Genomic DNA, 12,934 nt, shown 5'->3' on the forward strand with positions numbered 1-12,934 from the left:
AACACATCTGGTCACTCTGTGGGCTGTCCTATTGTGGATATAAGTTAATCCATGGACCCGTGAAAGGATTTCCTCCTACCACAGTCACACTCCCCATTTTAGTTGTGGGTGTTTGCAGGACTCATGCATTCGTATTCATTGTGGTACCATGGCCTGTTGTGCCTGCGATTGCTGAGTTTGTATCGGTTGTGTTTGCATAGCCACTTGCTGTGGTTGCTCTTGGGGTGGTTGCGTTTGTAATGGAGCTTGCTGGGTTTGCAGCACACGTGCCTGATTATGCATGTCATCTTGGGCATAATATTCTAGTGGTTCTGTATTGTGGAACATAGCTTTGACAATTATGCTGCATACCGCCTCTGCTTCTGGCTATATGTCACATCCTTCCACAATTCCAACATTGTTGCGGCTGTCCACCATTAAATCCTTCTCCTGCCTGAGGGTTTTTAAATTCACTTTGTCCTTTCCTAGGTCCGTTCCCTCTCCCCTGTGGCAAAAAATGGTACCCACTCTGATCCATAGGGTTACATTGCTTTGCTGCGCTGGCCATATTTCTTGTGTTGTCATACCTTCACCACTCGTTAATACCGCTCCCTCCACTGTTAATTTTGACAATTTATTCTGAACTTCGCTTCTTCCTGCTTCCTACTCTCAGCTTTCTTCTTATTTTTCTCCTGCAATAATCGGTAATGATGCACAATAGGCAATTGTAATTCTGGTCATGGCTTTGCTTCCATCCCTACCTGTTACTTCAACTGCTGTTGCACTGGCTAGAGCAGTCCCTGGCATAAAATGTGGTAAAATTATGCCACAGTTTTATCCCACAGTTCTCTCGTCTCGAGACACCATCACCCTTGAATATCTTGAATAAAGGCAACAGGATCTTCATCCTCACCTATTTTCCTGGTCATAATCACAGCCTTGGCTGATGTATCGGGATATTGTACTCTGAGCGCCCACCATACTTCTGCTCTGTAATTATTAAATGGCGTTCCATCATTTATCGTGTTTTGTGCAGTCACACTCGCATACCCTGCTCGTCTCCAAATGTCATCAGCCCTCTCCCCTAGAATGGCTGCCATCAGGCCTTTTATGTTGCCTATTGCTAACGTAATTCCTGATGTCATTCTCTCTAACTCATTAATCCATTTTCCTGCACCTGAAGTCAAACTAGGCAATTAACATTTCAAATTACCTTTTTCCATTTGTGGCCACGGTATATATTGTGGTCATCCTCCCCCTTTCTCTAATAACGTGAATTGTGTAAATCCTGGTCCATAATCATACGCACCTATACTTCTTGTTTTCCAGGTGGGGCTCGCCCATTCATCTCTATCCTGGTAGTGACCTTAATCTGTTAACATAAGGCAGGGATATATCCCCTACACTGCACAATCATACTTTTGGTTGCTCAGTGTATGGTGTCGGTTCTGGTGTTTTTTCTTTATGGTCCTCTAAGTCTGACCATTTTACACCTTTTCCTGCACTTGAGTCTTTCGAAAAACTGCAGGCGTCCTCTCTTCGCGCTTTCTCGTTTTCTTTCCTTTCTTCGTCTAACATCATTGCGTCCCAGATTGTATGGCTATCGTCCCTTTCCACATCATCAAGATCTAATCTACTTTCTATGACAATGTTCTATGTTTGTCTGTTATTATGTCATCTGACCCTGTTTCCCTCAATAGTGATCCTTTGACATTCTCTTTGGTTTCATACTCATATTTATCCCTCATTTGCCTATATAAATCCCCAATCCTATTCCCTGTGGCTTCTGCCTCATGGTCGTCAGCCCATGTTTGTATTCTCGGTATTCCTTGCAGCTCCCTGTGGGGCTGTTGTGACCCTCTCTCTTCTTCCCATCATTCTCGTGCTTCGATCTGCACCACGCCTCTATTAAATAGATGATCTATTTAGTCATCCCTTTGTCCCCTACTCATGTTCATCTCTACTTCCATTCTCATCATCTCTCTCAGCTCTTCTTCCTTTTGCCTTCTTTGCAACCTACATACTTTCAATCTCTGTGCTTCTATCTACTCTCATTTCTTCTCTTCTAATCTCTTCTTTCCTTGTATGCTTTCTCACATTCTCTTTTTTTCCCGCTCTTCTCTTTCTCTAACCCCATCAATGCCCTTGTTATCTAGTTTGAGTAATATATGTCCTCCCATCCATTCATTCTGTACTATCGTTACTTCCTTGGCCTTGTCATTCACTTCTCTTTGTCTCCTTGCTTCTTCCTCCATCTCTATCTGTCTGTCCTTTCTCTCATCATGCTGTTTATTTTCATCCTGTGTTGCATATATTTGCGTTCTCTACTTTTGCTCTCTCCCACATTATCCTCACTGTTATAAGCGGAGCGTGTATGTCGGATTACCATAGCACGCAGCTGCTTTCAATTCCTTTAAAGGATAAAATCCCTGCTTCTCGGTATCTGCGCTCTTGTTTTCAGAAGGAAAGAGAGGAGCTGAGGAAGTTACGTCCTCCATTTTATGCTGATTAACCATCCACTCCTTCTCAGGCGGATCATCTTTCTCACTTGGTACATCTTCTATAATTCTAAAACTGCCAACCTTTTCTATAATTTATTCCCCTTATATGTAGCATGCAAGTATATTGTCATATGTCACAGTATTGCTTTTGATAAGAAGCCTTCATGCGGCTACAACATGAGTGTTTTATTGGTCGTGCCTTTGACCCACTCATCATGGTACCGTCTCATTTTGGGAGTATATCTTGGCAGTGTCCTGCATAGATGTAAAAGGGGAGTGTCGCCCATGGTGACAAGTCAATTTCAACTGTCAATACTTACCAGATCTTTTATCCTTTTATTTACTTTATCAAATATACCACACTGATTGATTTGAGCAAGCACCATCAATCACCGCCCATTACCAGAAAACCACGTTTTTATCCAATTCATATTCAATTACATGTTTCTCTTGTTACTTCAGTTACATCCTCATTCTTTAAGTATTTGCATATCGTTTCAGTGTGTCTCTGTGTCTTTCCTTCATGATGTCACTGTGTCCTCGTCCGATTTCACTTATAGCTCTTCGATGTCCAATGGTGTGTGCAGACATCCTTCCACTCTTTCGATGCAAGGATGCAATTGATACAGTTGCCTGAGTGCATATCTTCTTTCATACACTCGATGCAGTATTGGGACAATACCTGGTGTCACAAATAGGGCTCTTCTACTGCTGTTCCAGTATGACAGAGGTGAGGGAGCGGGAGCTACAGATGACGTATATATCTGCTCCTCTACATTTCCAAACTGAAAGATAACTGTAAGAATCGTAGCAAAACTGAAACTCCCCCTCCGCCACCAACACTCTTTTCATAACAAGAGATTGGGAAACACGATACTCAGACATTCAACTACCTAACTACAATGATATAAAAAGAGAGATCCATCAAGCAACCTACTGGAACTCCTCAAAGAAGGGATAGATGATCTAGCCACACACCCAGAAACAACAACCCCCACCCAACTGGATGACAAACAACCTACATCCCACCCCCACCGTACTGCATGCTCAACGTGTGATCTATGGCAAAGCACAAAACAGAAATGTAAAACATAAGAGAAGGTGGCACTGACACCCTATTTCTCACAGAAACATGGCTATCGGACAACTACAAAGTAATCACCCACAAAGCCATACTCAGAAACTACAAACTAATACAATCTAACAGAGAAGGCAAAAGAGGAGGGGGAATCACTGTGACACACAAAATCCACATTAGCTCCACGTTTTTACCTTCAACAGACATAAAGACTGTGAATCACTCTTAGTGAACCTCAAACTCTGCAAACAATTCAACATACTATTCCTTCCTATACACCACAGACTGCCCACCAACAACCCTAACTTTGCCACAAAACTCACTGATACCATAGCCAGTCTAGCCGCAAAACATGACATCATAATTTTGGGAGTTTTTGACATCTGGTTTGAAGGAGAAAACAAAACCTCAACTCCCTCAGCGTCCAACCTGAAAACCATACATCTCAAACAAATGGTGACCAGACCCAGGCACAGAGCTGGACACACTGTCAACACAATCTTCTGCCGGGATGGGTTCTTCACCACCGCCCCATGATACCAATCATCTGGAGCCACCATTATATAATCCCTTTCATCGTCAGAAGCCCAGCCTGTACAATATCCACAAACATAAAGCAACCATCAACAAACAAAGCAAACTGGAAAAGTCTAGATCTAGAAACATTAAAACAACTACTAGAAACCACCAAACCCAATTCCTCCCAACTAAACAAAAAGATGCCAGATACTGTTGAAATGAACCTCCACACCTGGATCACAGACATGTTAAACAAACTGGCACCCTTAAACTTTCAAACCCACAATGAAAAAAGTAGTGGCCAGATCATTCACAGAGGAACTGAGAGGACTCAAGAAATTAAACTGGAAACTAGAAAAGACATGAAGGAAAAACGACAACCGACTGTAGAAAATTCACTACCAACGACAAATTCGGCTATACAAATCAGCAGTTTTGAAAGCCAAGAAACCTCACTACGCTGCAAGAATACAATCAGCAACATAAACCCACAATAGGCAATGTACAAAATTATTAAGGAAATAAAAAACATAACCTCATGAGACAACACTGTACCTTCGCAAATGTTACGTGACAGCATCGCTGACCACCTTAAAGCAAAAATACATTTAGTCCAACAGGCCACGGACTCATACAGAAGGACCACAAACAACAGCCTCCCAGAAATCAGAGCCAAAATAACCCATTTCTCTACATTAATTTCCCTACACCAGGCCAACCCTACCAGTTTTAACCCCTTACAGCCCCCATATAATTAAAGGAGCTTTTTTCACCAGAATTCTGTCGAAGTAAAGCACTTCAGCTGAATTCCTGTCAAAAATATGACTGGATACCCCCAGTGTGGGTCCCAGACCCCTTCAGTTGTATATGTTCACAGTTCTCTTTCTCTGTCCCCCACAGCCTTCGTTTACTTGCCTGCCAAGGGCTGTGGATGTTGGGGTTTAAATAGGCAAAGTTCGTATTTTCCTTAATTTGCTGTTTATGTTTCAAATATGGGTCGCAGATCCCCTTCACGTGGTTCTCATGTCTTTTCACCCTCGCCTTTTGCTCATTCTGTGTCTCCCCAACCTTGGGACCAGCCACTGTGTTACTTGTAGGGTGTGGGATGTCCCTCTCGGGTTGCTTGCAGGTCTCAGAGGGTTTTCAGCAGATTCCTGGGCTTTCCGGCGTCCTCGCCAGGCCACTTCGTACTTCTTCCACTGCTCAGCATTTGTTTCCCTGCACCCTTCGGCTCTGTTCCACAACAGTTGCTTGCCACTGCTTCAGTCTGCTTCCCAGTTAGCAAGCCTTCTCTGAGTGCGGTTCTCCGTGGGACATGCTGTTCTCCCTTCCCTGGCCGGCCTCCGCATATTTGCAGCCTCTCGTGACCCACGTCGGACCTAGAACGAAGATGCCATTCTCCCACTGCCTCTCTGCCTTTCTATGAGGCTGTGCCAATCGGGTCCTGGCAAAAGCTAGAATGTGTGATGTCACTCGCGTTGGTGATCATAATTTTTTATGTCCTCTTCCTCATCCCAGTAGTTGCTATTTGGGATGTACTGCCATAACACATGGGAGTCTGGGCAACATAGTGAAGGATGGGTTTTAAGGAAAGGTGGGAGGGGGAAAAGGGTATTTTTTTCCCAAGCTGGTCATTACTCTCAATGGGGTTCTCCCTCCACATAAGATCCTCCCGCTGAGCACCACCTCCAGGGGGAATATCGGGTAGCGGCCTCACCTTCCTGGCCTCATGGGAAGGAGCTTCCCCATCTAAAGTAGTGACAACCTCGTGGGATTCGTCACAAAGGGATATGCTGACTTGATGGGCATCTGGGTTAGAGGCAAAGGTTTAGAACAAACAATGAAGGGTGGAAGTGGACAGGAGTGCATCTGGGTTACCCATTTTTGCTAGTCGGTCTCTCTTTTACTTGAGAGGTAAAGGTTGCCATGGTCTCCTAAACAGATGAACGTTGGCATGATCCCATGGAAACAGATAAGAGGTGTCAAATTCCTCTAAAAAGGGGGAGCTTGACATTGCTAAAAGCATAATAGGTGACGAGTGCCAGCTCCTGTGGGAAGACTTAATGATTTTCCTCTGGGAGAGAGGTAAATATTGGCACTGACCAACCAAAGAGAGATGAGGTTTGCCAATGCTCCCTGAAGGCAAACAAAGATTAAAATGAGACTACGAGAGAAGGGTGAAGCCTGGCATAGTCTACTGCATAAGAGATCAAGATTGGGACTGTCATCTTCGCAACTGGTATGCTTTTGATGACATCTGGGAGAGAGAAAATGTGTGGGTGGTCCTCTGGTAGAGAAGTGGAGGATGGTGGTCCCAGGGATCCAGAATTTTTAGATTAAAATTAGAGAGTAATAAAGTAGCTCGCATGCACGACTGTAGCATTTCTAGGCAAGTTAAAACATGTTTTAAAACAAAGGCAGTCTTTTAGGAGTCATTGGTTTGTTAGTAGTTAGCAGTTAGCATTTTTTGTAGTTTGTATCGAGCAAATGGTGCACTGGATGGTAACCAGGGAGAGAGACGAAGGATTGGTGGTCTTCTGGGGGAAAGTGATGATTGGTAGTTCTCTGAGAGAGAGCTCAAGGTTGGTAGAGTCCTTTGGAAGTGATCTAATATTTGTCTGGTGGGAAGGGGGACAGTTAGTATTGCCCTCTAGCTGGCAACAAAGGTTGATTTGGTAATCTCTAGGAGATGACGAGTGGTATGGTCCCATGAAAGAAAGGTGCGGTGGTAGGGCATGTTTTTATGTTTATGTTTGCATTTGTAAAATGCATGCAACTAATTGGTCTCTATGCATGGTCAACAGAAAGTCTTGATGTCAAGAAAACTGATGCAGAGAGGGAAATGTTCAGCCAACAAGACACTTAAGGCCTCCTGGGCAGTGACAAGTGGGTTGCAAGGACACATTTGACATGGTTACCAAGTTCAAAATGGAAGTGGTCGTCTGTCGGTGAGTCAATGTGGATGCATGTGAAAGCAAGACACCCATGCTCTTCTACATCGTAGTACTGTGTGAGTTTTCAAAGGACATGTTCCGCATTTCTCAGCTGACGCTATACGTCTAACCGAAGTATTGTGAAGTCCTAACACTTGAGAAAAGAACTGCCATCCTGAAACACGGTGTACATTAAGGACATGTGAATCATCTGGGTTTTCAACAAAATAATGAGAACATGCAAATTCTTTTTTGAAAATGTATGAAAATAAAATCCACAGAACAAAAAAAATGTAAACAGTCTTTCTGAAGAGAATTGAATGGTTACCCTCAAATACATGCAAATGTAGGCATTAGCGCTAGTAAAGGAAAGTAACTTCTATGTAATTGAAAGGACCTGAGCTAATCGGGTAAAATCTGTCCTTGGATGGGTTTTATCTTTCACAGCGCATTACAATTCAGCCCTTCCCCATGTGAGCTACTCACCTGTGTTCCCAGAATGTTCTGCCTTATGGTCCACGCTTCAGTAGTAGAGTTTGCAGCCAATACAACCACTTTTCCCACATACCGATATCGGGGCGCTCCTGTGGCATACAACACCTCACCACGGCGCCATATTCGCTTCACGGAGTAACCTGTAAAAACACAAGAGGTGGTTATTGGCTGAATGAAGGCATGAACCCTGCAGTGACCTGAATCATGTGCTGCAATTCGACATGTGAGCAGTGCATGTGTGGGAAGTAGCCTGCAGAGTGTCCAGGGCTCACTCACATCTGCAGGGCTTTCAGTGAAATATGAAGGACTGCAATCATTCATTTGTAGTTTGGATGGATAGTTCCTTCTTGTTCAACATTTTTTATTGACATTTTGAATAAATACAAAAAATATAGACATACAAACATAGGCTTGGTAATCTATTAGACTGTAAAGCTAAAATGTGCAAATCAATAATAGAACTAAACAGGAGTAACGCACAAACACATTCAGAATGACCACCGTTCATTTATTGATTCATCAATAAATACAGGTCAAGGCAAAAAGTAAGGCACATGAATTCATATTTAAGGGTCAAGAGGTGCCCTGACATTTGGATGAATAGTTCCCAATGGCACAATCGGCACAATAACCTGGGAGCATCGGTTTTCCTGGCAAAAATAATCAACAATCATTATACTTCCTGGAGTAATAAATTGAGTGAGGGGCTTTGTTGAGAAAAGTCTTCCAGACAAAGCCCAGTCCCCTACGCAACAAGTTGCAGTGGCACAAAGGTTAAGCAGTGACAAGCAAATAGTTATGTACGCCAGTACAAAGTGTGTTGTTGCACCGAAATGTTGCAAGTGTGGGAGTATTATTTTAGGAGAGTTCAGCAATGGTCCACAATACAGCAGCGGTTGAGAGAGAGAAAGTGGGACTGCAAGGCTCAAAGACTGTTGAATGACCCACACTGGTGCGCACAGTAGTGGTCATAGCAATATAGCGATTCAGTGTGACTTGCCACTGTGGTGCAGAGACTTATATCATCAGTATGAGTAGGTAGTAATTGTAAAAGCATACATACTATTTTAAAATACCACCTAGTTATAGGTTGGGGTAACATGGGATCTTTAGCAAAACAAAAGAGGTGATGGCCAGAAGGTTTAGAATAAATCTTAACCATTGCTCTGGGCAACCCTCCAGACCATCGTTTTTCAGCCTGCCAAGCCATTACAAAAGGGGAAAGATCATATGCAAATCAGGCTTGGTCCCACCCGGAATGGGGCAGTCCAGCCCGAAGTGCTTGGTCACATCCCTTCTGCATGAAACCACAAGCATCCACAAACATGTTTTGGCCTCATTGGGCCTCATCAGTGAGGAGTGGCTTGGGTCTTTAGGCCCAGCAGGCATGGGATCCACGTCTGGGCATATGGTCCCACTCAGGGTGACAAAGCAAAACAAAGAGGTGATGGCTGGAAGGTTTATAATTAATCTTAGCCCCTGGCATTGCTCAGGGCAACCCCCCAGACCATTGCTCTTCGCCTTTCACATGGGATCTTTCCATGCACTGTCCCTTTTCAAGCGCTCCTCGGAAGAGGTTTCTTACTTCAAAATTCCATTAATCATTCAGTTCCTGAAAGGACTTTCCAATGTACATCCACCAGTACCGTTTCATGTCCCAATTTGGGATTTAAACCTAGTTCTTACATTTCTAACTTGTATACCATTTGAGCCTCTGCACTCCTGCCCATTGAGGCTTCTAACACTAAAAACTGTCCTTCTTGTAGCATTAACATCAGCCCGCAGGGTTAGTGAACTACATGCTCTCTCATGTAAACCTCCATATACCACGTTTTACAAGGACAAGGTAGTTCTTAAGGTTAACAAAACAAAAGAGGTGATGGCTGGAAGGTTTAGAATGAATCTTAACCTGTGGCATCGCTCTGGGCAACCCCCCAGACCATCCTTCTTCGCCTGCCAAGCCATTACAAAAGGGGAAAGACCATATGCAAATCAGGCTTGGTCCCACCCTCAAACGGGTAGTCCAGTACGAACTGCTAGGTCACATCCCTTCTGCACGAGACCACAAGCATCCCAAGACATGTTTCAGCCTTGTTGGGCGTCATCAGTGAGGAGTAGCTTGGATCTCTAGGCCCAGCAGGCACGGGACCCACGCCTGCGCATACGCCTCCCACTCGGGATGACAATAGCAAAACAAAAGAGGTGATGGCTGGAAGGTTTAGAATGAATCTTAACCTCTGGCATCGCTCTGGGCAACCCTCCAGACCATTGATCTTCACCTGCTAAGCCATTACAAAAGGGGAAAGACCATATGCAAATCAGGCTTGGTCCCACCCCCAAAGGGGTAGTCCAACCCGAACTGCTAGGTCAAATCCCTTCTGCACGAGACCACAAGCATCCCCAGACGTGTTTCAGCCTTGTTGGATGTCATCAGTGAGGAGTAGCTTGGATCTCTAGGCCCAGCAGGCACGGGACCCACGTCTGGCCATAACCGTCCCACTCGGGGTGACGATAGCAAAGCAAAAGAGGTGATGGCCGGAAGGTTTAGAATGAATCTTAACCTCTGGCATCGCTCTGGGCAACCCTCCAGACCATCGTGCTTCGCCTGCCAAGCCATTACAAAAGGGGAAAGAACATATGCAAATCAGGCTTGGTCCCACCCCCAAAGGGGTAGTCCAGCCCAAACTGCTAGGTCACATCCCTTCTGCACGAGACCACAAGCATCCCAAGACATGTTTCAGCCTTGTTGGGCATCATCAGTGAGGAGTAGCTTGGATCTCTGGGCCCAGCAGGCACGGGACCCACGTCTGGGCATACCCAACCCACTCGGGGTGACAATAGCAAAACAAAAGAGGTGATGGCTGGAAGGTTTAGAATGACTCTTAGCCTCTGGCATCGCTCTGGGCAACCCTCCAGACCATTGTTCTTTGTCTGCCAAGCCATTACAAAAAGGGAAAGACCATATGCAAATCAGGCTGGGTCCCACCCCCAAAGGGGTAGTCCAGCCCGAACTGCTAGGTCACATCCCTTCTGCACGAGATCACAAGCGTCCCCAGACATGTTTCAGCCTTGTTGGGCGTCATCAGTGAGGAGAAGCTTGGATCTCTAGGCCCAGCAGGCACGGGACCCACGTCTGGCATACCTGTCCCACTCGGGGTGCAAATAGCAAAACAAAAGAGGTGATGGCTGGAAGGTTTAGAATGAATCTTAACCTCTGGCATCGCTCTGGGCAACCCTCCAGACCATCGTTCTTCGCCTGCCAAGCCATTACAAAAGAGGAAAGACCATATGCAAGTCAGGCTTGGTCCCACCCCCAAAGGGGTAGTCCAGCCCGAACTGCTAGGTTACTGTTAGGGAGAATTCTCTGTTTAGGCTGAATTTCCTAACCTAGTGAGTCCCCCAGGAGCTTTGCTGGATTTCTGGAGTTTGTTTTTTTCTCCTGCCAAGAGTGAGACTCTTTTTCTCCCACTTTTGGACATGATTTGTGGTGTTCCTTTGAATGTTAATGTGTTTCATGGGCTATGGGGTCTTTTACTCCATAGGGTCTCATATGTTTTTTTCTACCTGTGTTACACCGCACCCTCCGTGCAGTAACACCGGGGTGTCATAGTGACTCCCCACCATAGACTCCATACCCTGGGACTGACTACTGTTTCCCAGGGCATGTAAAGTCACCATTGGCTTTACTAGTTCCAAATTACTAACATAACCAGTACAAACCATCATATTGTGGACGTACTGGTAGGGGCAATTTGATTGCCCCTGGGTCTGTTATTTGAGGGGGCACTGTCCCGTCCCCCCTCGTCGAGTTTTGGCTGGTGGCAGTGGATACTACTTTTTATATTCAACCGCAAACATATCTCTATGGGATTTTCCCATTGTTCGAGGCTAATACTTTTTAACATAGCCTCTAACATACCGCCGGTTTATTTATTTAATATTAATTCACTGGTTGGTATTTTCTGCCAGAACTCGGTTTTAAAATGGCATTTGTGTTCGCCTCTGTAACTCCAAACCAAAGGTCGAGCCCTTTGTTCCACTTTTTGGCGGGCTTCTCCACAGAAGCCTCCAAAAGTGGTGCCACTCTGTCTGGGTACCACAGGGGGTGTGGGAGGGGGTTTAGGCACCCTGGACTGAGTTGCCTTGGCAACTCAAGTAGCACTCTTGTGTGATTGGCCCAAGTGGTGAGCCGGCTGGCTCACCACTTAGCATGTTTGATTGACAGCTAGACTGAGTGAATGGGGGTGTGCTACATTAAAGCAGGGCTTTTGGGACTGGAACTTCAGAAGTCGCCACAGGACCTGAAAATCCGACGAGGGAGAAGCTGAGCCGACCTGCTACGACGACACCACCAGTGGAGCCCTGCTGAACCGACTCACCACTTCCCAACGACAGAGGAGATCTCCCTGCTGGAGAGTCTTCTTCCCCTGACTGGTGGGCACAACCAGTTTAACTTCTTTGCTCGCATCCCAGGACGTCTTGTGGTCGAATTGCCTGTGCCAATCACCCCGGCAACCGGATAGCCAATGAACACTGGACCGCGAATAAAAGGACCGCTCCTTTTAATTGAGAACTCTGTGGCTGGTTTCTTCCCTGGCAGTGCAACGACCTCCTGCTTTCCTCCCTGACGAGATCCTCTCTACCCCGGACGAAGCACCGACTTGCACCCGCTGCCAGGAACAACTGCCCCCGCTGGAGCGTTCTCACCATTTTAAGGTACCGTATCCGCCAGGCCTCCCTTTCTAAAGATTGCTACAAGGTAACAATAATCCCTTAACCTTCTGGACTGGGCTGGCCGCCTTGACCATCTAACTGGTCCCTTTCTGTTGATCCAACTCCTTCTGAAATGATTGCGAGACTTTTGGGCACTTTTAACCGTGTGACCTTGGACACATTTCGACCAGAGCCTCTTAAAGTGGGTCCGGCCTTGTTAACTTTGACTTTACGGTTTTAACCTGCCTTCTTCTTCTACTGTGTTCTTCCGAAAGTGTTGGGATCTGTTTCTATCTTTGCTCTGCCTTTCTCTCCCTGTTTAACCGATTGATTAGAGTGCCATCTTCGTTAAGCGCTCACTGCTGTCTGAAAATAAGTGTTGCCTTACTTAAGACTTGTCTAATAATCGTTGAAGGGAGTGTACATCTTTAGTGACCATGTTTCTGAACTGCTTAACATTAGTGCCAGTGTGTTTAACTAGATGTGTTTTTAAATAAATAATTATATCTCTTTTACACCAAGCTCTGGTCAGTGTTTGCTTGTTCTACTGTGTTCTTTTGACCTATTGTGAATACTCTGTATACTGCCTAACTCTTCTTGAGAGAAGTCTGACTGCTCAGCCACAGCTACGAGGTAAATCTGGGTGGTACAGACTGCTTCCAATTGAGTTTACTGCCAACCACCTGTAGTCTTAAATCTTTTGCAGTGGTCCCAGA

At 45.3% G+C, this 12,934-nt stretch overlaps 1 protein-coding gene across 4 annotated transcripts in view; it reads right to left on the reverse strand.

Moving 5' to 3' along the window:
- The window catches only part of ITGAL (integrin subunit alpha L), a 1,445,000-nt gene that overhangs the window by 640,488 nt on the left and 791,578 nt on the right, over positions 1–12,934 (reverse strand). For all 4 annotated transcript variants that reach the window (XM_069651639.1, XM_069651640.1, XM_069651642.1 and 1 more), the window contains one exon: positions 7,497–7,645. In XM_069651639.1, coding sequence (XP_069507740.1) covers positions 7,497–7,645 — 149 coding nt within the window. The remainder of the gene's footprint in view (positions 1–7,496; positions 7,646–12,934) is intronic.

The sequence above is a fragment of the Ambystoma mexicanum genome, chromosome 3p (assembly GCF_040938575.1).
Source record: "Ambystoma mexicanum isolate Mex_15411 chromosome 3p, UKY_AmexF1_1, whole genome shotgun sequence".
NCBI classification, from domain to species: Eukaryota; Metazoa; Chordata; class Amphibia; order Caudata; family Ambystomatidae; genus Ambystoma; species Ambystoma mexicanum.